At 38.2% G+C, this 26,747-nt stretch overlaps 2 protein-coding genes across 3 annotated transcripts in view; one reads left to right on the top strand and one right to left on the bottom strand.

Annotated features, from left to right (window-relative positions):
• The window catches only part of LOC136885543 (uncharacterized), a 224,412-nt gene that overhangs the window by 23,407 nt on the left and 174,258 nt on the right, over positions 1–26,747 (bottom strand). The window lies entirely within an intron of this gene.
• Positions 2,859–26,442, top strand: kune (kune-kune). The gene is made up of 4 exons (XM_067158166.2): positions 2,859–3,053; positions 11,807–11,929; positions 19,013–19,165; positions 25,234–26,442. Exons 1-4 carry the CDS (start codon positions 2,915–2,917, stop codon positions 25,482–25,484), a joined length of 666 nt encoding a protein of 221 aa, XP_067014267.1. The 5' UTR covers positions 2,859–2,914; the 3' UTR covers positions 25,485–26,442.

The raw sequence follows: 26,747 nt of genomic DNA, 5'->3' as shown, positions 1-26,747 counted from the left end.
CATTATGGTGGCTTCAACAATATTTGACATCAGTTTCTTTACTGAGAGTCTTGTCCCATTGCAGAGGGAAGGAGGATTCTTATACCTGAGAAGGACAATTGGTGCCCTAATCGTCCACTTGAAGACTTGACTCGTGGTGGGTTCGACTTGACTCCAAGTTGTTCAAAAGCTCTGTCCTATAGTTGACCTAATGTATTACATGTCATGTTGGTAGACTTGTAAATTTGTAGAACACCGGGTAATTCTAGTAGGAGTTGCTTGCTGATGACACTGACAGCTTCATTTCTTGGAGCAAACATTTCTCTTTCATACAGCCGTGTTCGGTGAAATGCTGAGTCCATGTAAGTTAAAAATTTCAGATCTCTGTGTCCCATAGATTTAGCTGGGCATCGCACACATACCCACAGTAAAACAATTCCGGATATCACGGACTGAACGAAAATAGCTTCCTATGCCATGGACTTAAAATGGCATCTTGACTGATACGTTTGTCCAACCCTTGTCCCACTTCTTTACAGGGTCGGGTATGAGGTGAGATGAATCTGTCGTGGTGGGTTCTTTCCGACCAGATGCCCTTCCTGAAGTCAACCTCATCAGAGAAGTTAATGAGATGATATAAATGTTGTGATATCTGATAGTAGGAAGGGAGAGGGTGAAATCCGCTGCCGGCACATAGACTACTCCTGTCGAATAGCACCAAGGGGTCCGGTCAAAGCTTAACGTGACCATCCGATGGATAAATCGCCATCAACAGTGTCATATTCCCTCACTCCATATGAACACTGCGGAGAGGTTTGAAATTTAATTCAGGCTTTTGGCACGCAATCTAGTGATTAGAAATTGTATACCACCACCTCTGATGGTGAGAATTTTTTAACCAACGGGACTCGAACCGATTAATTACGGTGTCAGGCCGTTTAAACTTCAAAGAGTTAACAATCATGGCCACCAGGCGGACTGGCATCTTGACTGTTATATGTATTACTTTTCCTTTTTTTACAATTGACTTAATGCCGCACTGACACAGGCAGGTCTTATGGCGATAATGGGATAGGAAGGGGTTAGGAGTTCGAAGGAAGTGACTGTGGCCTTAATGAAGGTACAACCCCAGCATTTGCCTGGTGTGAAAATGGTAAACCTCGGAAAACCATCTTCAGGGCTGCCGGCAGTGGGGTTCAAACCCACTATCTCCCAAATACAAGCTCACAGCTGTGCACCCCTAACCACACAGCCAACTTGCTTGGTTTACTATTCCTTGTTTATCTATCTTATGTATTATATGTTTCCTCTGAATACAATAATAAAATATAAGGCTAAGTTAGTTGAAAGAAAATACGGTTCACGTTTTATTGCTGGTACAGAGAAATCCTCATATTCCCTAAACTTTTAGTGAATGAAATGAGTATTTTTAATAAATAAATAAATTATTAAAACAATTAATGAAAACAACCTTCCAATCCACATAAAAATTCGGCTAAGAGGCAGGCATGCTAATCTTATGTCACTGTACTGGGAAGTGCTGTTACTGCTACTCGCAAATGGTCCATTGATACAGCTGTTCATCGTCGTCGACCTGTACCGTTAGGGAGGTTGTGACAAGAACAGGATAGAGACATACCGGTACGGTGTTTATTATTTCATGTGAAGGAACAAAATGCACAGTAATCTACTTCAACACTAAAACGTTTTTACAAATTATTATTATTATTACAAGTTACTTTACGTTGCACCGATACAGATAGGAGTGGAAAGGAAGCAGCCATGGCCTTAATTGAGGTACAGCCCCAGCATTTGCCTGGTGTAAAATTGGGAAACCATGGAAAACCATCTTCACATCTACCGATAGTGGGGTTCGAATACACTATCTCCAGAATGTAAGCTCACAGCTGGACGCCCCTTAGTGCACGCCCAACTTATTAATAATAATAATGGTTGTTTATCTTAACATAGTTAAAGTACAGTCAAACGTCACTTTTGATACTATAACTAAACATTTATCTGGCGAATGTGGTCAATGAAGTTTTTAAATTCGCAACATTGAATTTTTTTTAAACGTCAGATGTTTCAGAATGATTATCGGCGATCTCTAAACAATATTTTAGGTCATTCACATGTCAGAATATTAGGGAATAATTGTAATGGAAAGTAACTGAGTAAAAGTAATCGGATTATTTGTAACGATTACACTCATAGCAAATTCTACTTGTTATTGTTACTTTTTACAAAAAAAAAAAAAAAAAAAAAAAAAAAAAAAAAAAAAAAAAAAAAAAAAAAAAAAGTAATTCTCGTATAGTACGCGAACCTATTCTTGATACCTGAGCTCCCTAGTGCAGAATGGGAACTTGGTATCAAGAAAAGGTTCGCGTACTATAATTTATTTCTTGAAATAAAATTGTGCTGGGCTGAGTAGCTCGGATGGTACAGCGCTGGCCTTCTGAGCCCAACTTGGCAGGCAGATTTACTGGCAAGTCTAAAAACTCCTGCAAAACAAAATTCCAGCACCTCGGCATCTCAGAAAGCCGTAAAAGTAATTATTGGGACGTAAAAATAACATTATTATGCATTTATTTATTGAAGATAATAAACATATCTTCGAGTCTTTCAGCTTCAACGTACCACCAGTGTTCCAATATCGAATCATTGTTCAAGATATGAACGGAATCCTTCAATATTCCTCTTACAATGTCCTCAAATTGTTTGTCTCGCAAACCCATTCCTAGAGAATCGGCTGTCGGCTCTAGATCACAAAGGTTCGTCCGTTCAAATCTACCGCCATTCTTTTGTTATTAACCGGAAATATACGTGACAAGACTAGCGCAAGGTATCATGGGTTTCCGTTAATAACACCAACACGAACGTCTTGGGTATAAATGCAAACATTGAGAAAAGGGCCTTAATATAAATAATTTTTAAGATGGGCTCTAAGTCCAAAACAGGCTTGACAGCCACTTATAGTACGGTTTTGGCATTCTTATTTATCTTCATAGCGTTCGTTACGCCGTATTGGTTAGAGACGGACGGAAAATTGAAGGATCCCAAATTCATCAGGATAGGTAAGACTTGTATGCATGCCAAAGGCGTGGTCTAGAAGGAAGTAATTAACAATTTTATCAGTGCATGAAGTAACGAAATCCAACCTACTGTAAATTTTATAGTTCATCTTCATATTTTGTTACTTAAGGTTATCATATCTTCAGCATTTAGTGAATCATGAATCCTGTCACAGTAAGGGAGACTGGTGGGAGTAAATAAATCTAGGCCTAGAGAATTTTTGTTCTTGTTCAGTTGTTAAACAACCACAATCCTTTAAGTGACCGTGGACAAGCATAAGTTTCATTCAATACTTACGTGTGGTTCAAAAACGAACTGTTGTTTATGTGGTCCTAGTTAAGCTATGAAAATATGTTATTGTTGTCCAAAATTGTATATAATGGACTGTAGTAACATCTTAACAGGCTAATAAATAAAACTATAATTCGTATATAATGCAAAGCAGCATATCTCATAGAGTTCTTGACACATGAATCAGTGAAATGTTTGTATAAACTAAGTAATGTTTAACTAAAATAGAACACACTACTTTGATTTTCTTGCTGTATAATTTTTTGAACATATACAGTATTAATATTCTTCCTAAATTTGACATACAGGAATTATGTAAAATATAACATTAGACCCTTAAGAGAAAATTTCTCCATGTGGTTGGGTGCAGTAGAATAAACCCACGGTATCCCCTGCTTGTTGTAAGAGACGACAAATAGGGGCACCAGGGGCTCTGAACTTGGGAGCATGGGTTGGTGACCACGGGGCTTATAGCTGAGTCCTGGCATTGCTTCCACATGTGCCAGGCTCCTCACTTTCATCTATCCTACCCACCTTCCTTGATCAACTCTTGTTATTTTCCGACCCCGGCGTTAATATAGAGCATTCGAGGGCTAGGGAGCGTTTCATTTCAACGTCCTTCGTGGTCCTTAGCTTCCTTTTTTTTTTTTTTGCTATTTGCTTTACGTCGCACCGACACAGATATGTCTTAATGGCGACGATGGGATAGGAAAGGCCTAGGAATGGGAAAGAAGCGGCCGTGGCCTTAATTAAGGTACAGCCCCAGCATTTGCCTGGTGTGAGAATGGGAACCACAGAAAACCATCTTCAGGGCTGCTGACAGTGGGGTTCGAACCCACTATCCCCGATTACTGGATACTGGCCGCGCTTAAGTGACTGCAGCTATCGAGCTCGGTCCTTAGCTTCCTGTGGCCAATATCTTCTTTTTTCAAAGTATCGGATCCCTTCCTTATTCTTCTTTCCGATTAGTGTTATATAGAGGATGGTCGCCGAGTTGTACTTCCTAATAACCACCACCACCATCACCACAGAGAAAATCGGATCACCTGTATAGGCCTACTTTGGATCAGTGGTGGATCCCAAGATCGTGGGGTCATTCCCGGCAAAGGTTGTTGTATTAATGAAGGGCACTCCCCGTACGTTGTCAGCTTGTAAAAGATTTCTGGTGACACAGTTGGCGCTTTTCTGACAAAATTCATTTCCAACTCGGCCATAGGTCACCCAACAAAGTTCTTTACCATCTATTAGAGAAAAACAGGCAGACAGGTGGCCTATGTGGCCTCAGATCAAAATATCTGCACATAGCAGCTGAGGCTGTACAATTATTGCTGTTATTAATCCTTAACTACTGACGTTTCCATTACGTCAATCGCCACTGTTCTGCATTTAGGCCAGTCACCCAGGTGGCAGAATCCCTGTCTGTGTTTTCCTCATCTTTTCTTAAATAACTGCAAAGAATTTGGAAATTTATTGAACATCTCCCTTGGTAAATTATTCCAGTCCCTAACTCTCCTTCCTATAAACAAATATTTGTCCAGGTTTGTCCTGTTGAATTCCAACTTTATATTGTGGTCTTTCCTACTTTTAAAAATACCACTCAAACTTATTCGTCTACTTATGTCATTCCGTGCCATTTCTCCACTGATAGCTGGGAACATACCACTTATTATAAGTTAGAGAAAGTTTTCTGGTGACACAGTCGACACTTTTCAGACAAAATTCATTTACAGCTCGGCCATAGGTCACCCAACAAAGTTCTTATTCTAGAGTACATACCACTTAGGCCCTAGTCGAGCAGCTCGTCTCCTTCCCAACCCAAACTTTGTAACCTTTTTGTAATGCTACTATTTTGTTGGAAATCACCCAGAATAAATTGAGCTGCTTTTCTTTGGATTTTTTCCAATTTTTGAATCAAGTAATCCTGGTGAGGGTCCTTTATACTGGAACCATACTCTAGTTGGGATATTACCAGAGACTTGTATACCCTCTTCTTTACATCGTTATTACAATCCCTAAATACCCTCATAACCACGTGCAGAGATTTGCACCCTTTATTTACAATCCCATTTATGTGATTACTCCAATGAAGATCTTTCCTTATGTTAACAACTAGGTACTTACAGTGATCATCATAAGGAACATTCACCCATCAACGCAGTAATTAAAACTGAGAGGGCATTTTCTATTAGTGAAACTCACAACCCTACTTTTAACCCCGTTCATCATCATACTATTGCCTGCTGTCCATCTCACAACATTGTCGAGGTGTTTTTGAGTTGCTCACAATCTTGTAAATTATTTATTACTCTATACTCTATTTTTTGAATAGTTACTGGTGTGGGATTCCATTGACCACTACTGGAAATAAGGGTTAGAAATTTCCAAAGTATTAATTTTGATGCATTAGCTGTTTATGATACAATCGAACCTCTCTTCTGCGGACACCGTCAGTTCTGTGGACAAATGTCCGTTACGAGAGGTGTCTACCAAAATAAGGTTGTAAAAATTAATGGAACATTTTAACGGCAAAGAACATCCACCTTAAATATAAGCATACATCTTTATTTTTATTAATCTAAATAATATATAATTAAATATATGTCTGGGAGATATTACAAGTGATTTTACAGCCTTTAAATTCATTATAGGTTTGGGAAATAATCATTCAGCTGGGTGTACAAATTTAGCACATATTTCTTTACTGCGATATGCTCGAAAAGGGAATAACGACCCAGTGTGACACACACATTCTTTATTCAATTAACCTCAATTTTTCAGGTTATTTGCAATTTCTCGTGCTTTTTCTTATAACATTGGCCCACTCACTCACGTTTTGTTTGCTCGAACACATTTGAATCACTCATATACCACAATGTTCACGTCTGCCAAAACACTCCCACTTTCTTTTCATTCCTTGATTCCTATTTACTTCCCACTCACTTAAAATATTTTTATTCTTCAGTTTATTTCTTCAGGGAGCTTTTCTCACTTTAAGTCCTTTCGCACTACATTTTTTCTTATCTCGAGATCTAAACACACTCGCCCCTCCTCATGTTTACTGGGCGATCGAAATGCTATGGTATTTCTGCTTCAACGATCAGCACATGAAAGTCTCTTCCTTGTCAAGTTTAACTGAACTACATGACCTCAACCTTATCAGTGACAATATGAGTTATGAATAGAATGATGCAAGATATGCTGGAAAATCCCTTGGTTACTCATGAGTAAACATTCACTGGTAGCATTTTCAGGCAACTACAAATCTCAGAATGTACACTAATTACAACAAAAGACGACCCTAACGAGATGTTTGGAAAGAGCTCAGTACAGAACAATTAACTTCACGGCTACTTCAGCATTCCTATGTATTATTATTTAATCTCCAAAGTGCTGTGAACCCTATTTTACCATAAGGTATGTTAGGGTTGTAGTTTATACAAAATATACAATTTCTCTGATAAAATTCAATACATAAACAGCAAAATAGACATGAACAGAAATGGAAAGATAAAAGTATGATACAAGGCGTGTTTTTTAAGTAAGGTCTGTTTGAAAATAAGTACACAACGAAAGGTTATTTCAAAAAAGTAAATTTATTTTCAGAAAGTACATACTTCACTCTATTTTTTGACATAGTTGCCAAGTTTGTTCAAACACTTATCGTACCTCATAACCAATTTTAAAATACCCTCTTCATAGAAACTTGCCGCCTGCTCCGATAACCAAGAGTTCACTGCTGTTTTCACATTGTCGTTATCATTGTAATGGTTGTTTGAGGTGGAGGAACAGATGGTAATCGCTCGGCGCAAGATCAAGACTGTAGGGTGGGTGGTCTAAAACTTCCCAGCCAAAACTGTCCAATAAATCGCGGGTCTGACCTGCAGTGTGAAGTCTTGCATTGTCATGGAGAAGGACAATTCCCTTTGTCAGCATGCCGCGTCTTTTGTTTTGAATCGCTCTGCGTAGATTTCTCAGGGTTTGGCAGTATGCTTCTGCATTGATAGTGATTCTTCGTTGAGTGAAGTCGACCAACAAAACACCATGCCAACATGCCTATCCCAATACACTGATGCCATGATTTTGCGCTGGGACAGTGTCTCTTTGGCCTTCACCTTTACAGGCGAGTGTGTGTCTCCATTCCATGCTCTGTTGCTTTGATTCGGGCATGATATGCGAAACCCATGTTTCGTCTCCATTTACGGTCTGACTCAAAAAGCCGAGTCAAGAACTTCATCACACACTCAAATTTTTGGTTTTTCTGGTCCTCTGTTAGGCGTTTCAGGACCCAATGGGAGCACAGTTTCCTAAACTTTAGGTGTTCAGAAACAGTGTGTAAAGCACTGATCTCGACACGTCAGGAAATTCGTTTGAGAGACCTGCTATTGTGAAGCGCCTGTTCTCATGAATCTTCGCTTCAGCTGAAGCCACCAAATCCTCTGTAATCAAAGAAGGGCGACCAAAGCGGTCCTCATCATGGACGTTGTTACGGCCATCTTTGAATTGTACCCACTTATGCACTTTGCTTTCACTCATAACAGTATCACCGTACACTTCGTAAATCTGTTGATGAATTTCTGCAGCAGACAGGTTCCTTGCTGTCAAAAACCGTATCACCGACCGAACCTCACACGCGGCGGGCGAGTTGATAGTCTTAAACATTTTGAAAGCACAGAACAGAACCATACAGGTTAGCTACAGAGCTGAAATTGAGCACAGTTGTTCCTGAGACATGCCGGTACATGACGCACATGCTTGTTGCGATATACGCGGAAACTTCTAGTCTCTACAACGAAACGGACCTTACTTAAAAAACACACTTCGTATATACAATCCTTAATACTAGAGTACTAATATTTAAAATATCAGATCATAATAAATACAATAATTAGCAGACAGTATCAAATTATATATGTTTAAATACGTAATCATTAAATTCTGAAAATTGAAAAGTGCAGCATTTTTTGTAAAATATGTAATTTAGTGGATTTTTGAAATAGCAACTGCAAATTAACAAATGTATCTTAAGTTCAAAACGTGCTCTCTCAAAAGCAGGGCAGTTGAACAGAATGTGTTCTACAGTTTGAATATCTTCAGTGCAGAAGCACAGTGAGCCATTTTGTGTTGGAATTTTGAATCGCTTGAAGTAAACATTGAATTTACCATGACCTGATAAGCACTTGAGTTAAATGAAAGTTGCACACTATATATTTACATCCCAGCCTACTATATACATTTGGAAAAAAACAAGTCTTTGGTTACTGAGCCATTTTTACTTGCTAACCACAGTTCATTCCAACGAGAGAGCATTTCATCCTTTACGGTTCTTTTGACCAAAGAAATTGGGCATTTAGTATAACTCTCTGACAAGTTAGAATTACAAGCTTCTTTGGCCAATTGGTCAGCTCTTTCGTTCCCTTTTATGGCGGAATGACCTTGCACCCAACCGAAACATCTATGTTTATTGTACTTTGATATGTTCTCTCTTACATGTACTGCCAAATTGTGTAAGTTATATTTATCTTTTATGGAGTTTAGCGCCGCTTGTGAATCACTGAGTATAGTCGCACACGTATTTTTGTTTATGCACCACTCGAGTGCTTTTAGTATTGCAAGCAGCTCGGCTTGAAACACAGAACAGTATTCCTTTAGTTTTATTTTCTCAGAATGAACTTCGTCTTCACCCTCATATACCATGAAGGCGCAGCCCACTAGTGTTCCGCTGCTGGAAATGCGAGAACCATCTATGTATATTCAATGGCTGTGATCTTTGGTACATGGTTGGTCAAATACAGAGCTCATATAATCTGCTGGATGTCCGGTGGCAGTATGATGTGCAGGAAGTTCAAGTTCCACTCCTTCCAAATCCCGCAGACGTATTCTGTTCTTCTTACAGTTGATAGAAGTTGACATGCTGAGTCCTGTGAGATGCAGAGGTTCTATACCAGAAATAATGTCAGCGTCTGTTGATATTGTATGGTAAGTGCGTGTGATGCGTAACACGAAACCTCTTTGAATTTGAGACAATTTCTGTAGCGCCCATTTTTAATGCAGAACATGTTAGAAAGCAGTGACACAATAAAGCACCATTGGTTCAACAGCTCCACAATATATAATCTTCAAAATTTCCGAGTTTAGTCCCCAGGTGGGTCGTGCTACCATTGTCAGGCTCCCATACAGTTTGGCTGCTTTGGTTTCCAAATGTTGAAAGTGCGATCTAAATAAAAGTTTGCTGTCTAAAATTATTCCTAGATATGTCATGCTGTCTACAATATCTAATTTTTGGCCGTCTAGTTTAACCACCGGTGTCTCAAATTTCCTTTTCTTGGTGACTAGCATAGCAACAGTCTTAGATGCATTGAATTTCAATTTGTTGTTCTGTCCCCACCTTAGAAGTATGTCGAGTGCTTCATTTGCTGCAGATGTTAATGTATTTGTTGTTCTACCCCTAACTAGTAGTAATGCATCATCTGCATAAGCAGTTAGCGAACAATTATGGGGAAGCTTCTGTTGAAGAATATCATCATTGAGTATGTCCCAGAGTCCCGGGCTACAAGCAGAGCTTTGTGGGCATCCTCAATCTACGTTTCTTATCGCAGTTGTGCCGCAAATGATCAGGTGCACTTTTCTATTTGTGAAGTAATTTTGCATTAGCTATAAATTTTTTTTGGACAACCCTTCACTTTCAGCTTTTCAGCTTTAGGCCACCATGCAAAGTATTCCTATGTACCTTTCTTTCTGTTTTCCTTGCACATGTAATAGTACAAACATTCAAAAGGAATTCCTGTGTGTTTTCAGAATAATTTTATGATAAAGCCTTGTGTAAAGAAAGAGTACTGGAACGTGTAAAGTGTCCGCTTAAATGAGGCTTACAAGTAACTAATCTCATTTTGTTCCGTATTGAAGATACAATAAGTAAAATTCTTTGTTGAATAAAATTACTGTATCCACTCATTCAATACAATTATATTTTGTAGTGATTAAATTGTACATGAAATATAAACACTAGTTAGGGGCATGTTTCGCCCTAGTTTTGGGCATCTTCAGCCTAATACTAATCTTAAGGTCAAGTCTTAAATCTATTAATATTGGAATTTAATACTAAGCTTAAATTAATATCAAATACAAAATACAATGGTCTTATGCTTATTACAAAGTTGTGTTTTAGGTGATATTTACATAGTTTACAATATGTACATTAACTAAATGCCAGAATTTGTGAACAAGGAAGCAATAAAATATTTTATTTTACAATGACTAGAAAACGTCTGAAACGTCTGGATGAAAGTTTATGCAAATGTGTATGTATTGGCTAGAGATTGATCACAACGAGAATTGGAGTTTCTCCAACTGTTTGACTAGAGATTGATCACAGCGTGAATTGGGGCTTCTCAAACCGTGGTTCCAGTTTTGCAACAATATTATGATAATGACCATAATCTCCTTTGAACGAAACTCCAATTCTCGCTGTGATCAATCTCTAGCCAATACGTACTCATCTGCATAAACTTTCATCCAGACGTTTCAGATGTTTTCTAGTCATTGTAAAATAAAATATTTTATTGCTTCCTTGTTCACAAATTCTGGTATTTAGTTAATGTACATATTGTAAACTATGTAAATATCACCTAAAACACAACTTTGTAATAAGCATAAGACCATTGTATTTAGTATTTGATATTAATTTAAGTTTAGTATTAAGTTCCAGTGTTAATAGATTTAAGACTTTACCTTAATATTAGTATTAGGCTGAAGATGCCCAAACTAGGGCGAAACATGCCCCTAACTAGTGTTTATATTTCATGTAGAATTTAATCACTACAAAATATAATTGTATTGAATAGGTGGACAGTAATTTTATTCAAGAAAGAGTTTTACTTAAATGAGGCTTATTTAACACGTGTCTTACGTAAAATAAAATCGGTTCCGTGGAAAAATGTCCATAAGTGGAGGTGTCCGGTAGGGCAGGTTTGACTGTATTTAAAAACACGTTACTGTACTGTACGTTCAGTCCTCAGCCCAAGGGCTGGTTGGATCCTCAACAGCTCCACCATTAGCTGTCATAAATGTCTTAGGAATCACTGAAGAGGCATACTAGGGAAATGAATTAGTTTCCTGTTGCTTTCCTTACTGAACCAGCAGTTGCTATTGCATATGTCTGCCAAGCCCACTGGAATGCATACATCAGTCGACTGACCCTATGGGCAACATTTTGGCACCATTCATAGCAGGGACTGGCTGCATAAGGAATGGCTTTACTAGCATCGCTCATACCTCAATCACTTTCATGTTGTCAAAGCCAAGGATGAGACTGAGACAGATCAATGAAAGGAACAAAATTGTTCTAGCCATACCAGAAGACATAGTGCACTGTAAACATTACGTCTTGCCAGCAAAGGCATTGCTAAGAAATACTTTATAATTATTTCTGTCTCCAAATAATGCAGCTTGTTCATTTATCCTGCAGGTTTGTGGCAGGTGTGTTTCAATGGCATGGAGGATACTCATCACTTTTATGAGACCAAGTTCGAAGGCTGCTGGTGGGTGTTTGAAGAAGAATACTACATCATTCATGACATATTACTTCCAGGTAATAACACATCAAAAATACATGCATACATGTCATATCTGGATTAATTGTATCAGAAACATTAAAGCATGTGTCTAACAGCTCTGAAAAGCATGAATTTCAGGAAATATTTACAGTCAAACTTCTATAACTTGAATTTTTGATATCTCAAAAGAATTGTCTTAACTTGAAGTTCTGTTATTCAATTTTTTCGATATCTCAGAGGATATTTAAAGCCCAGATGTAAAGTATGTTTCTGTAATTCTAAATGCCACACACTCTAGAAAACCATACTAAGTTGGAAAATTGCTGTTTATGTTTACCTTTTATCTTTATAATAGATAAATTTGTGATCATTTTTGTGAAAACCAGAAGTTTATAGCGTATAACTTTATGAAACTTTGAAGTTGTAAGCCAGCATGTGGTGCATGGCCTACTGTTGTGTGCCTCATACTAAGAGAAACCTGGGAAGGGAGAGTGCGGAGTGTGGGAAGGGTTTCCCTTCGAGCCTTATGATCCAGTCTCAACTCCTGTCCATTAGTATGTGACATACTAGGGAAATGAGTTAGTTTCCCGTTGCTTTCCTTACTGAACCAGCAGTTGCTATTGCATATGTCTGCCAAGCCCACTGGAATGCATACTGTTATGTGCCTCATACAAAGAGAAACCTGGGAAGGGAGAGTGCGGAGTGTGGGAAGGGTTTCCCTTCGAGCCTTACTTTCCAGTCTCAACTCCTGTCCATTAGTATGAGACACACAGCAGTAGGCCACGCACCACATATTGTACCGAAAGGTTAACTTCATGGACACCGTATTGAATTGCGAATGTTACTTCTCTACCAGCTGTAACCTAAGAAAGTGACAGCTAATTAGACATATTTTCATGTGCTGTCCTTGACTCCCCATTTGACAACTTCCAATAGAGGAGCCTTTCGGCATTTTCAAGAGAATTGTGGCCAACAAAACCTCGCATAAATAGTTGCTGGTTCTGGTTACCATAATGTGCTGGAAAAAATGACTGCAGTGATGATATGCTTTTCTTGTTTTCTTTGTGTTTGTTGCTAAATTTTTATATTCTAAGTGATTTTCACATTTTTTCCTAAAATATTTAATTTACTACAGTTCTGTCATGCTGTAATTTTGCGCTGATTGTTATATAGTGGACTGACTGCAGACTTCTCTACAACAAATGTGGCAGAAAATATTTTTATCTGCAGTAAGATGTGGATATTATCTTCTGATCCCAAAAGGACTTTTGTCCTTTTGCATTATCATTGAAGCTCCAGTTGCACTATCAAAGGACACATGTTACAAAGAAAAGTGATGAGGAGATTAATATAGCAGTCTCCCGATTATCTGGGTTCATATTATCCGGTTTGTGGGTTGTCTATGCACCCCCGAGGTTTTTTTTTTTTTTTTTTTTTTTTTTTTGTCACGGCATTTTGGATACATGTGAACAGTGTGTTTGAAATTCGATTGCAATCTCTACTTCAAGTGTGCTGGTGGTATGCTTTGTTCAAAAACTAACCACTAAGCTATGTACTGTATAGCAGTTCTCTGTTGGTGTTCTGTGATAGCAGTCATGGCTACGAAGCAAAAGAAAGTGCTTTTAACTTTAAAAGAAATGCTTGAATTAATTGACAAGTTTGAGAAAGGAGAATAAGTAAAGAATTAGCGAATGATTATAGAATTGGTGTTCAGACAGTAAGAAACATTAAAAAATAGCAAACAGAAACTCTTGGAATTAGACGTTATAATTAATTTTTATATTGGTCTACTTTATTGATAAAAGTGGTTATTGAATGTGTTAATTGTTTGACATTATTGCATTTTCAAAAGTATTATATGTTCTTTATTATTAAAAGTTTCATGTGCATTAAAATGCACAAAATCATATTATCCATGTTTTCAGTTATGCGTGCAAATTTGTCCGGTGATTATCCTGGATAATCGAGAGTTTGCTGTAGTAAAAATCCTACGGCCAGGCTGAGTGGCTCAGACGGTTGAGGCGCTGGCCTTTTGACTCCAACATGGCAGGTTCGATCCTGGCTCAGTCCGGTGGTATTTGAAGATGCTCAAATACGTCAGCCTTGTGTCGGGATATTTACTGGCAAGTAAAAGAACTGCGGGACTAAATTCTGGCACCTCGGCATCTCCGAAAACTGTAAAAGTAGTTAGTGGGATGTGAAACAAATAACATTATTATTATTATTATTATTATTATTATTATTATTATTATTATTATTAAAAACCTACGAAAAATCAGATTGAACTCTTTCAAGCAATTTTTCACCAAGAAACTTTGACCCAGTGGTGAAACTACCTGGAGTTATTTGAGGCAATGCCTACCCTAAGAAATACGATTAAATTATATAAATATCGTAAGAAATGTATCTGCTGTTGTTATTGTGCTAAAACTACAATAACCTCTATTCAATAGGGTACTACATAGTTGACAGCAGGCTATGTACTTCGCTGATCGCCCGCTAGATAGTAACAGTGGACTACTACTTCTGACAGGGAGGCAGCAAATAACTTGACTCACCCAGGACTTTTTGTTTTATTTGTGTTTCACCACCTTGGAGATTGGGTGGAGAAAAGTTAGGTTACCGCCCACGCCCCTCTCTCTGCAAAATGTAGAGCCCGTTTAGACATGCCTCTTCTGCTCAAAATGTTAACAGTGAAGTCCGTGACACTTTAGTTATGCAAATGGAAATACGGTTTGTCAATTTTGAAAGCATTCAATTTGTTGAATTGTTGGATCCAACTTGCTTCATAGTTTACAGAGAGAGCTTCCCTGCTATTAAACTGAACAATCTTATGAACATATAACCCATTTTTAATAGAGAAATATAAGCTTTTACATTATATTGTCCTCAATGACCTCGAACCAGTGTATGTTGAATTGTTAAAATTGATTCACTTAATATTAACATTTCCTGTGATCACGGCTGAGTCCACCCAGCTTTCGCTCCCATAAAGCAGAGTTGGTCTGAAAACAGACCGATGTAAAGATAGTTTCGTCTGGGAGCTGACTTCCTTCTTACAGAATATTGCTGATCGCAACTGCGTGCTCACTGCATTAGCTTTGCTACACCTTGATTCAATCTCACTTACTATATTACCATCCTGGGAGAACACACAACCCAAATACTTGAAATTATCGACCTGTTCTAGCTTTGTATCATCAATCTGACATTCAATTCTCTTGAATTTCTTACCTACTGACATCAATTTAGTCTTCGACAGGCTATTTTCATACCATACTCATTGCACCTATTTTGAAGTGCCAAGATATTAGACTGCAGGCTTTCGGGACAATCTGCCATTAAGACCAAGTCGTCAGCCTAGGCCAGACTGCTTACTACATCTCCACCTAACTGAATCCCTCCCTGCCATTTTATACCTTTCAGGAGATGAAATGAAATGTCGTATGGCTTTTAGTGCCGGGATATCCCAGGACAGGTTCAGCTCGCCAGGTGCAGGTCTTTCTGTTTGACACCCTTAGGCGACCTGCGCATCGTGATGAGGATGAAATGATGATGAAGACAACACATACACCCAGCCCCCGTGCCATTGGAATTAACCAATTAAAGTTAAAATCCCCGACCCGGCTGGGAATCAAACCCGGGACCCTCTAACCGAAGGCCAGTACGCTGACCGTTCAGCCAACGAGTCGGACCCTTTCAGCAGATGATCCATGTAAACTATGAACAGCAAAGGTGAAAGATTACAGCCTTGTCTAACCCCTGTAAGTACCCTGAACCAAGAACTCATTCTACCATCAATTCTCACTGAAGCCCAATTGTCAACATAAATGCCTTTGATTGATTTTTAATAATCTATCTTTAATTCCATAGTCCCCAGTATGGCCAACATCTTTTCCCTCGGTACCCTGTAATATGCTTTCTCTAGATCTACGAAACATAAAACACAACTGCCTGTTCCTCTCGTAGCATTTTTCAATTACCTGGCGCATACTGAAAATCTGATCCTGACAGCCCCTCAGTGGTCTGAAACCACACTGGTTTTCATCCAACTTCCTCTCAACAACTGATCGCACCCTCCCTTCCAAGATGCCAGTGAATATTTTGCCTGGTATACTAATCATTGAGATACCTCGATAGTTGTTGCAATCCTTCCTGTTCCCTTGCTTATAGATAGGTGCAATTACTGCTTTTGTCCAATCTAAAGGTACCTTACCAACACTCCATGCTAATCTTATTATTCTATGAAGCCATTTCATCCCTGCCTGCCCACTATACTTCACCATTTCATGTCTAATTTAATCTATTCCTGCTGCTTTATGACAATGGAGTTTATTTACCATCCTTTCCACTTCCTCAAGCGTAATTTCACCAACATCATTTTCCTCCTCCCCATGAGCTTGGCTGTTCACAACACCGCCAGGAAGATTTCCTTTTACATTGAGAAGATGTTCAAAATATTCCCTCCACCTCTCCAGTGATTCCCTGGGATCTGTTTCGAGTTCACCTGAATTACTCAAAACGCTGTTCATTTCCTTTTATCCTCCCTTCCTAAGATACTGTCCAGAAAGGTTTCCCTGCTGCTTGACCTAGCCTTTCCAGGTTATTACCAAAAAAATTTCTACCTACTTTATCGTCAAAATGCTTAATATCTAAATTAAGCATACATCTTTTGTTTTTGACTTCACACTTCTCTTCTAAGTCGAAAAGAGAACGGTTTACATTTTCAAGAGTTCAAAAGACTTGTAAAGTTCCCAAACGGGCCTGCTCCACTCATTATTTAAATGCGAGTTTCAACCAGATGATGTCAGTCTCGTTTTACACAACAAAAACTCAGAAATTGAATTAGTTGTTTCCATGTCTGAATTGTCACTAATATTGCCAATAATGCACTGAGTGCTGTTGGGTTGCTTAACATACACAGGAAGGCCCAATTCATTTATTTGCTCTGTCTCTGTAGATATTTTTTATTTTTATTTTTTATTTATACAAACCATCTCCTTGTTCTACTGCAACAAAAAACCACATCTGATATAATTCTGTGCAATACTGAAATTAGGAAAACCACTGGTATCCTCAAGGATATGCGATCAGAAAACACGGTATCCTCTTGCGTTGAAAATGTCGTAAAATAAATAGTGAGATATAGATGACGGGACATTCCAAATGCTCAAAATGTTAACAGTGACGTCTGTGACACTTTAGGTATGCAAATGGAAATACGGTTTGTCAATTTTGAAAGCATTCAGTTTGTTGAATTGTTGGATCCAACTCGCTTCATAGTTTACAGAGAGAGCTTCCCTGCTATTAAACTGAACAATCTTATGATCATATAACCCATTTTTAATAGAGAAATATAAGCTTGTACATTATATTGTCCTCAATGACCTCGAACCAGTGTATGTTGAATTGTTAAAATTGATTCACTTAATATTAACATTTCCTGTGATCACGGCTTCCTCTGAAAGGAGTATGAGTACTCTGAAGAGGATATAAAGCTTCTTGTGTAATACAATGAAAGACTCAACAGTCTTAGAACCATTTCTATCAAGAAAAAGCCTGTGAAGGAATTGATGAATGATGAACTATTGAAGGACCATGTGATTGATAATTTTGCCACCAAGTAAACTCGACGTTTGGAACTACTCTACGAGAAATTTTAAGCTACGATTTCCTGCCTACCCATTCATCAACTAATAGCTTCGCCACTGCCTTGACCATACATGTAAAATCATCAAATTGGCTAACACACAACACAGCATGCAAGACAAAAGCAAAACAGAGAAGGTGGGCAGCAGCCAGCATTATTGTAATGAACTCGTGGCTGCATATAATACTTCATTTTTGTCTGTGAGAATGTAAACCCTGGTCGTTCGTAACCGTATCAAATGTTTGAATATCCAAAGCATAATTCTTTTCTTGGTGTAAATACTTCACCTGTACTGTAAAGGAAGCTATACTGACAGGCATTAATGATTCTTAGAATAGGCACTATAAAACATAACTGTCTGCAAGCAGTTAGCATAAGATGTATTTATCCATAAAGAGCCTAAAAATCTGGACAAGGGAGTCAAATAGGCAAAAAGGGAAAATCCACACTCTAGTTATAATTACAGTATTCATGATTATGGTATTGAAAAAATGAAAATCCACAGCCTGTTTCCAGTCATTCGACCGGGTCAGGAATGGAGGATTGAAATTGTGCCGGCTGTCGAAGCCTGTTGCACTCCTCTGGGGTAATGATTAATGAATGACAGATGAAATGAAATGATATTGGAGAGTGTTGCTTGAATGAAATATGACAGGGAAAACCACAGTACCCAGAGAAAAACCTGTCCTGCCTCCGCTTTGTCCAGCACAAATCTCACATGGAGTGACCCGGATTTGAACCACGGAACCCAGCGGTGAGAGGCCGGTTACTCTGCCGTCAGAGCCACAGAGGCTCGATGATAGTATTATCTAAATTTATAATTGATGCAAGAAATTGAACTAAATTGACTGTTTAGAATTCATCAATGTGAAATTTCTTCGCGGCTGTTGAAATTTCTCTGACTGGTCTGTTGACTCGACTACAGAATATTGATTGTAATTACCATTCAAGTATTTCTATCTGTGTGCTTCTGTTTTACATGGTATAAGTTATATATTAAATTTAAAAGTCAAGTGATGAATAGTAATATTTTATGCCCTCTTCTACAAATGTTTAGATATGATTCATTGCCACCTGATTCTATTTCCTCTTACTCTCTTGAAATTTAATACCGGTACTGAATTATTTGTTTTGTTTTTGTGTAACTTATTTCTCTCCCCTCATGTTTGTGTATCTAGGTAAGTGTGTATTCCTCAAACATTTTTCCTACCCTGTTAGACAGTGTTTCCTGTATTATACATGCTCATTTTTTAAAAGATAATCGGGTAAGTTTTCTTCTCATTCTTAAACTTTGTGTGACTTAACACAATTTTTTCTTTAGGACTGTCTGTGGAAGAGCGATTTGCTGTTCCTGGTAAGGTTTTCTCTCAGTAGGCTATTTATCAGACCAACTGTTTAGGAGCATGTTTAGCATTTTTCTTAGGCATGATGATGTTGTACACAGTGATAATAAATTTTTCTGTTTCAGGATTTTTTGTGGCTACCCAATTCTTCTTCACATTATGTTTCACACTGCTGTTGATTGCTAGTTTTTTGGTAGCACTTTACATGTGCTGCAGTAAACATCACGACCGGTTTGTACTGCTACTGCTGGTTGTCGGAACGGATCTTACTCTTGCAGGTTAGTTGGATTTTTCCAACTCTGGTTCATGACTGTGTCAAATAGGTATATAATACCAATATAGTTGTATAGTTGGTCCGTTATTGGACATTATACTGTAGGTATATACCGCATAACAATTTACACTTTAATAAAATATCTAAATAGTATGCGTGGAAAAGGTGGGGAAACAGCACATAATTTTTGGCCTTGCAAACCTTCTACCACCAGGTGAGTTGGCTGTGTGGTTAGGGGAGCGCAGCTGCGAATTTGCATCCGGGACATCGTGGGTTCAAACCTCATTGCCCTGAAGATTGGTTTCCTTCGTTTCCCATTTTCACGTCAGGAAAATGCTGGGGCTGTACCTTAACTAAGACCATGGCCACTTCCTTCCTACTCCTAGCCCTTTCCTATCCCATTGTCACCATAAGACCTATCTGTGTCAGTGCGACATGAAGCAAATGGTATAAAATAAAGAGATGATGATCCACAGTTCTAGCCCTTCAGGTAAGCAACTCAGTGTTGAAAACATCCTACGGATATGAGCTATGAATTTTAGGTAAATAAAATATAATAAAGTATGAGAATATATTCCTTATTTATTCCTAAAAAATTACAATCCTTTTCTTAATCAATGTTATCTGGTTGATTGGATTAGCAGTTTGCCTTTTTCTAGCACTACGAGCGCTAATGTGAGCCAGTGCGAAGTTTCACTTAAGCCTCGTAACTACATTCGGTGTGGACAGTTTTCAAAAAATCAAAACATGCGTGAGGGTATTGAACCGAGGAACACATTACAGAAATAATTATGTAAATAAGGTAATTTGGATAAGAAAGAAAACTAGTGATTTTTTTGAAATTTGCATTTTTAGTTTCATAGAGCTAACCAAGACTCGGAATTTGAAACCTTCCCGGGCACTTTAGCCCTTCAACTTTCTGCACAATTGAGGAAATTGCTTAATTTTACATTTTTCGCAGTATGGGGACCCCTACTTTGTCTGCTAAGAAATGTTTTCAACATTAAAAATCACCCTTGTACCGTCGGGGTAGGAAGAGAACATGAGTTGACCTAGGGAGGTTGGACAGGATGCGAGGAGTCTGACACAAGTGGAAGCAGTGCTAGAGTCAGCTACAGTCCCAAGTTGAGAGACCCTGGTCCCCCTTTCAGTTGCCTCTTACAATGTGGGTATATTCTGCCTATCCCACCTACCGGACTGTGATAACTGCGAATCCTAACACCATTGAATTTGGATAGCACAGCTTCAAACATGAAGGATAGCCTTTTGAGTATTGACTTCGCCTTCCTCTTAAGTTTAGTATTGGAGGACAAATCATGGGAAACAAGAAACACCTCACGGTTAGTCTGATATCATATCACCTCAGTTTGCATTTGTCCTGGTCTGACAAAGCTCGAGTCTTTTTATGGATCCGTAATAAGTAGGCCTTGGATGTTTAAGACCTAAAAATAGCCCAAATAAGCAAGCAAATATGACCTCAAAAGTGACGAAATATGACCTTAAAAGTGACGAAATATGACGTAAAAATTACAAAATTTAACCCGAAAATGATTAATCTAAATATGGCCAATTCAAAATAAGTTATAAATCGAAACGGCAATCCTGTGATACATACTTGTTAACTAAATTCTTTATTGTTACGTTCATATTAATTTTCTGAATATACATGTTTAGCAGGTATTCACAGTCTATTGTCCTCGATTCACTTGTGAACGCATACCTATAAAGTACTAAGTTCGCTAAGATTATAGATCACACAACATCTTAAAAGTAAAAATATGTTTGCACCCTTCACTGGTCGTTTGAAATACGAAGAAAACTAGAAATCAATCAATTTTTAAAAACATATTTTGGAACGTTTAAGCTCAGATTACATTAATATTGCTCAAATGCGTTAAAATTTAAATTGAGCACCACAAAACAAATTAAGCAGATGTATTTCGATACATTATGGTAGGGCGGCTCAGCATATAGTGCAAATTCGCATAACTTTTTCATTCTCCTCCGCGGGTGCTATTGAAGTGTATGACAAGATTCTCCTTCAAAGCATCAGGCGCAAAAGACCTCCGATTATCACTTAACACATTCTTGTAAGAAGGGAAGCTCCTTTCTACGTTACAAGATGTTGTTGGTGCATATTTAAATAATATTAAATCACTGCTGTCGAGTATGCACTCATCTTGAAATGTACTGGTACCTTCTACTCTAAGAACATCATTTATCTTGCACACTCAGCGAAAACCGACACTTCGATTAAGTACATTGTAAAGTTTCCATTTTACACTGCTGTAACTATTCCATGTGATTGTTGTGCTCACAATTTCAATACTTGCATGAATTTCTAAGCTCGCAGCTTCTAAACGTGTAATTGCACTCTATATAATTCCAAAGTTCGACTTAATATATGTCCGACTTGCTGACAAACTGTAGGAAAACAATTCCTGCCCGATCTTGATAGAAGAGGCAGAGTATTACATTTGTATTAACTACAGATGTGATACGAAAAAGCAGTTTTGTAAATACTAGTTCTCATTCAGAAAGTTGACGATGATTTTGCACAGCTACAGCTGTCACCAAACCGCTGAAATATGATGTTTCTACAAAAATAGCTCAAAATATGACCTTATGACAAAAAAATAGCCAAAATATGCATTTATATGACAAATAAAAATCACTTAATTGTGACTATAATCACCTGATTTGCACCAAAATCCAATCAGGCAAGAAAATAGAGACAAAGAAAAAAATATGACTTTTCCTAAACATCCGCGCGCTAGTAATAAGAGTGTTGGGTTCCAGATCCCAATATCACAGGTTCAGACCTGGTAGAGGTAGTGAATTTTTTGGGAATGTCGTCTGTAATCTCAACACTGTGACAGGGAAAAAAAAATGAAAAAGAACCATGGCACAACAACCCATTAATTCTTGACCACCGGGCGAGTTGGCCGTGCTGTTAGGAGCGCGCAGCTGTGAGCTTGCATCCGGGAGATAGTGGGTTCGAATCCCACTGTCGGCAGCCCTGATGACGGTTTTCCGTGGTTTCCCATTTTCACACCAGGCAAGTGCTGGGGCTGTACCTTAACCCTTTCCTGTCCAATGGGTGATATAATTCCCACTCACTTTTTTCCGCTACTGGGCCATTGGGTAACCTGATTCCCACGTTTGATTTGTACTGCTATCTGATGAGGACATCAGAAAATATAGAAAAAATTCTGCTCTGGTATATTTGCAGTTTCTAGGTTAGTGGATGTGTTTGTTTACATGTGTGTAGTGTAATGGTTGCCAGAAGCATGCATTTTTGGGAAGTGAAGTGATTTTCTGCACCAGAAAGATGTGTCTTAGTAATTCTAAGCTATTTACGTTATCATAAATTATTCTGTAGTGCTTCAGACATAGATTGAGCTTATTCTTGTCTCAGCATGGGTAAATAAAATAGGATTTATGTAAAGGTGAAACACAGGAACATAAGTTCTTCACCTTGCCATGAGTATTCATCTCCAGAATTCTTTTGTTATTTTATTTTATTTCATTTTATTATGTTACTGAGTTCCAGAAATTCCATGAAAAGAAAAATGTAATGTATTAGTAGCTTGTTTCATGACAAATAAATGAGTTCAGGTTACATTTCCAATATATAATTGTGGATGTATTATTTGTTTGGCTTTCACTTTGTACACCCCTTATTCTACCTAAAATTATGGTTACAGCTGTATTCAGTGTAAATTGTTTATACTTTTTTTTTTGCTAGTTGTTATACGTCGCATCGACACAGATAGGTCTTACGGCGACGATGGGACAGGAAAGGGCTAGGAGTGGGAAGGAAGCGGCCGTGGCCTTAATTAAGGTACAGCCCCAGCATTTGCCTGGTGTGAAAATGGGAAACCACGGAAAACCATTTTCAGGGCTGCCGACAGTGGGGTTCGAACCTACTATCTCCCGAATACTGGATACTGGCCACACTTAAGCGACTGCAGTTATCGAGCTCGGTTTGTTTATACTTCAGTGTGGTATAAAATGAATGCACATATTCACATTCTATGTTCTGATTTGTATGTGCTAACGTTTGGTTATTGGGTAGTATAGTTCCCAGTTTTGTGTCACTAAAGGCTGGTCTCCACTGATTAACATTTAACACCAACATGTTAAATTTAACATGTTACAATTGACATGTATATTGTGATTGTGTCTTCCAATTGACTTTGCATGTTAACTCAGAATGTTCAGGTTAACACTTTTAACATGTTGGCGTGTTTTCCACTCCAAGTGGAAAACATGTCAAGTCAATTCGTTTTTCGTGAGATGTTGGCACAGCTTCGGCAACTTCCTTTCCGTTTCCATGTAAACAGATAGCCAAACGATGCAAACGACGTGCTTCTCGTGAAGTAGGATTATAGTTACAACACTCCGCAACACTCATTCTCTTTGTTATAAGCTACAAATACAGTACTGGTATCGATACGCGCACGCGTGTCGTTCTCTCTGCACTATAATAAAATTTATAGTCGGAAATGGAGTGGAGCAAGATTACTTTGGACTTAATTAATGATATAATAGAAAGGTCTTATTTGTGGGATGTCTCATCAAAGTAATGTAGGGATAAAGCGAAGAAAGCCAACATTTTCCAGGAACTCTAAATTATCTATAATTGTTTCCGCGAGTGTATCAAAGAAAAAACCTAGGCTCCCAGTACAATCGAGTATTGCAGAAAAGTCGAGGGCGGGAGCCGACAAAATTTATACTTCAAAGCTTCCAAGTGGTTTGCTTTTGAAGCCATGAGCAGGATGAGGGGAGGAAATGTGTCTAATAGAACTGCATTTCTAAATCATAACAAGGAGCAACTATGGCAAGAAGAAAGGCCAAATCCACTTCATCTGAGTCCATTGTCCTTGTTTGAAAATACCAGACACCACCTAAATGTATTACACAAATTGATATGATGAACTACCTACCTATATATAAACAAAGAAAGTCAAGTTCAACATGTTTATTAAGTGTGGACGCAATGTTAACTGAAACAGTATTCAACATTTACCATGTTGATGGTGTCACCAGTTAACATTTAACACTTTAAACATTTAACATGTTGCTGTTAAATGTTAATCAGTGGAGACCGGCCTTTAGGCATACTGACAGCCATTGGGATATATAGTCCCCACGTTTTTTTTACAGTTCCAGTGTTTGAAAAAAAAAAAAAATAGCCTCTCATTCCTTGACATTCCATCACTACAAAAACATGTTTAGTTCCAAAAAAGTGATTTCATAAATAATTTGGCTAGGAAAGGGTTAATTAAGGCCACGGCCGCTTGCTTTCCATTCCTAAGCCTTTCCCGTCCCATCGTCGCCACAAGACCTATCTGTATCGGTGCGACATAAAGCAAGATAGCAAAAAGAAAAAAGTCTTGAACTGCTGATACTTAAGTGCCGCGTGGCCTGTTTGACGACATCCTCAGCTCTGTTGCTTGGTTGTCTTGACTGGTTCTGCTATCTCATGTATCAGACGGCTTGTCAGCTGATTTCACAAGACTGAATGAACTTCATTCTAACCCTCAGCCCAGAATTAAAATCCCTGGAATGGCCAAGAATTGAACCCATGGCCTGTTACCCCACACCACAGGGCTGACAAAAATAAAAATAAATAAATATTGAAGCCTAACAAAATAATAATCGCTTAATTTTTCTGTGATTCTTTGCATCTTAATTGAGCTATAATTTCATTTGTAAGTAGGTGTTCAAAAGGCATTATGCATTGCAGCTTTCATTAAACTGGTGTTTTCAGTCATCTCTTAAATTGTTTTACGCAAGTCTTTTTTAAACTAGATTTTGGTTTAGCTTGTCAACGCAGCCGTTCTTAAGCAAAGTTTAGAAAATCCTACAGTTTGTGTTCAAAGCCTATTATGACTTAAGCCAGAAACTGTGTTTTGAGAATAAGATTTGTGTAGATTCAGTTTCTTGTAGTTTATTTCCCTAGTATGAACATAACATGAACCAGATGGAAAAACCTTGACTTTTTTTTAAGGTTATAAAAATTATTTACCACATTGAAAAAATGTCTACTAGTATGATATTTTCCAGCTTTCTCAGGTACAATCGCTGTAATAATCTTTGGAGCTCGTGGAGATGGACGTGATTGGATGCCGAACTGGGAACACAACAATATATCGTGGTCCTATGCTCTGGCTGTTTTTGGAGTACTTTTCCTCTACATGGGTGGTGTGTTATTCCTAATTGAAGGGCGCGTTCACCACATCAGGCGGAAAATGGCCCAGTCATCACAACGCTCGGAGTATGGTATGGAGCAGCGCAAAGGACACACCACTATATAAATTGAGTGTATTAATAAACCTAAAATGTACTTTTATCAGGAAAAGATTTAAACTCAAATAACTTGTTAGGCCAAGGATTCCTAACAGGTAGGGTGTTGTGGATTAAGATATGCAGTTTGAAGCTCCTCAGTGAACTTAAAAGTAAGTTGATCCTGTTTTTATTGCCTTCGACAGTACTGGGAAGGAGAGATTTTGCCCCCCTCAGTACATCCTCATTCTGTCTGTCCATTTCACTTTCTCCACTGATGCATATCAAACCTTTCCGAGCACTTGGATTTCCATGTTTCAGAGTCTAAGATCACACGAAACACTTGGCAAATCTCTTCTTTTTCGGGGTGCTCCTGGCACTCAGCAAACCTTTTACCTTTCTGAAAAGCTCTCTTTTCCCATAGAAATTCTGCTTCTTTCTTCCTCAGTACAACTTCCAATCCAAGTCACCAAACTTTCCAACTGAAATGACTTAACCTGTTCCAGCAGCATCCCTTTAGTAATACGTTACAGTACGTGCAACTATTAGTGATACCTGGATTTATGGGGGTGAGGAGTAAGGAGGGAGCTCTCCTGGTTCCGGTAATACTGCCAACTGAATGGAAATGATATCTGAATTGAATCGATAGTATGATCGATCAATATGAATTTTCTAAACCTTTATTATCTTAGCATGAATTCTCTGAAATATCACTTCCACAATCTCTTTCACAATCGTCACTGCTATCTGCAGTACTGTTAATTACAATCTCGTCCATGCCTGTTTCCATGACACTGTCGTGCCTTGTTGAATAGACTTGTTGAGGGGGAGAGCAGCTGTTTATTTTGTTTCTCCTCAGCACAGCACTCTGCAACATGAGCTATTATTTTTCTTCCCTCACTGTGTATAGTACTTGATGGTCGTTTCCGTGTAGGAGTTCTAGGTGGTTCCTGTGATGTACTTGGATTTTCCTCACTCATGTTCAATCCTAACCTACAGTACCTGGCCACTTTATTAGACTCAACATAAAAATCTTCATTTTTCTAACAAAATGTTATATTAACATACTTTTAATGGAATATTACACATTCACTAACGGATAGCATTACAGTATGTTTAATTTACGATGTCATACGCAGTTTTAAGACTGCAATTCCAATATTTAGTCAGTCCACCCTTAGCTTTTATGATTGCTTGCACCCTGCGAGGCATACTTGCAATGCAAGATGAAGCTGCTGGAGACAACTTTTCATTATGGTTCCAATGAAATATGATCTTTTCAAGTAGTTGAAGCT

Source organism: Anabrus simplex, chromosome 14 (genome assembly GCF_040414725.1).
Source record: "Anabrus simplex isolate iqAnaSimp1 chromosome 14, ASM4041472v1, whole genome shotgun sequence".
NCBI lineage: Eukaryota > Metazoa > Arthropoda > Insecta > Orthoptera > Tettigoniidae > Anabrus > Anabrus simplex.
This window is presented reverse-complemented; position numbering and strand designations above follow the sequence as displayed.

Bases quoted from the DNA above. Each gene is read 5' to 3' on its own strand.
- kune (XM_067158166.2), top strand. From the start codon at position 2,915: ATGGGCTCTAAGTCCAAAACAGGCTTGACAGCCACTTATAGTACGGTT. The intron at 11,930-19,012 runs GTAATAACACAT...TTTCTGTTTCAG, and splicing joins TCATGACATATTACTTCCAG to GATTTTTTGTGGCTACCCAA. The intron at 19,166-25,233 runs GTTAGTTGGATT...GATATTTTCCAG, and splicing joins AACGGATCTTACTCTTGCAG to CTTTCTCAGGTACAATCGCT.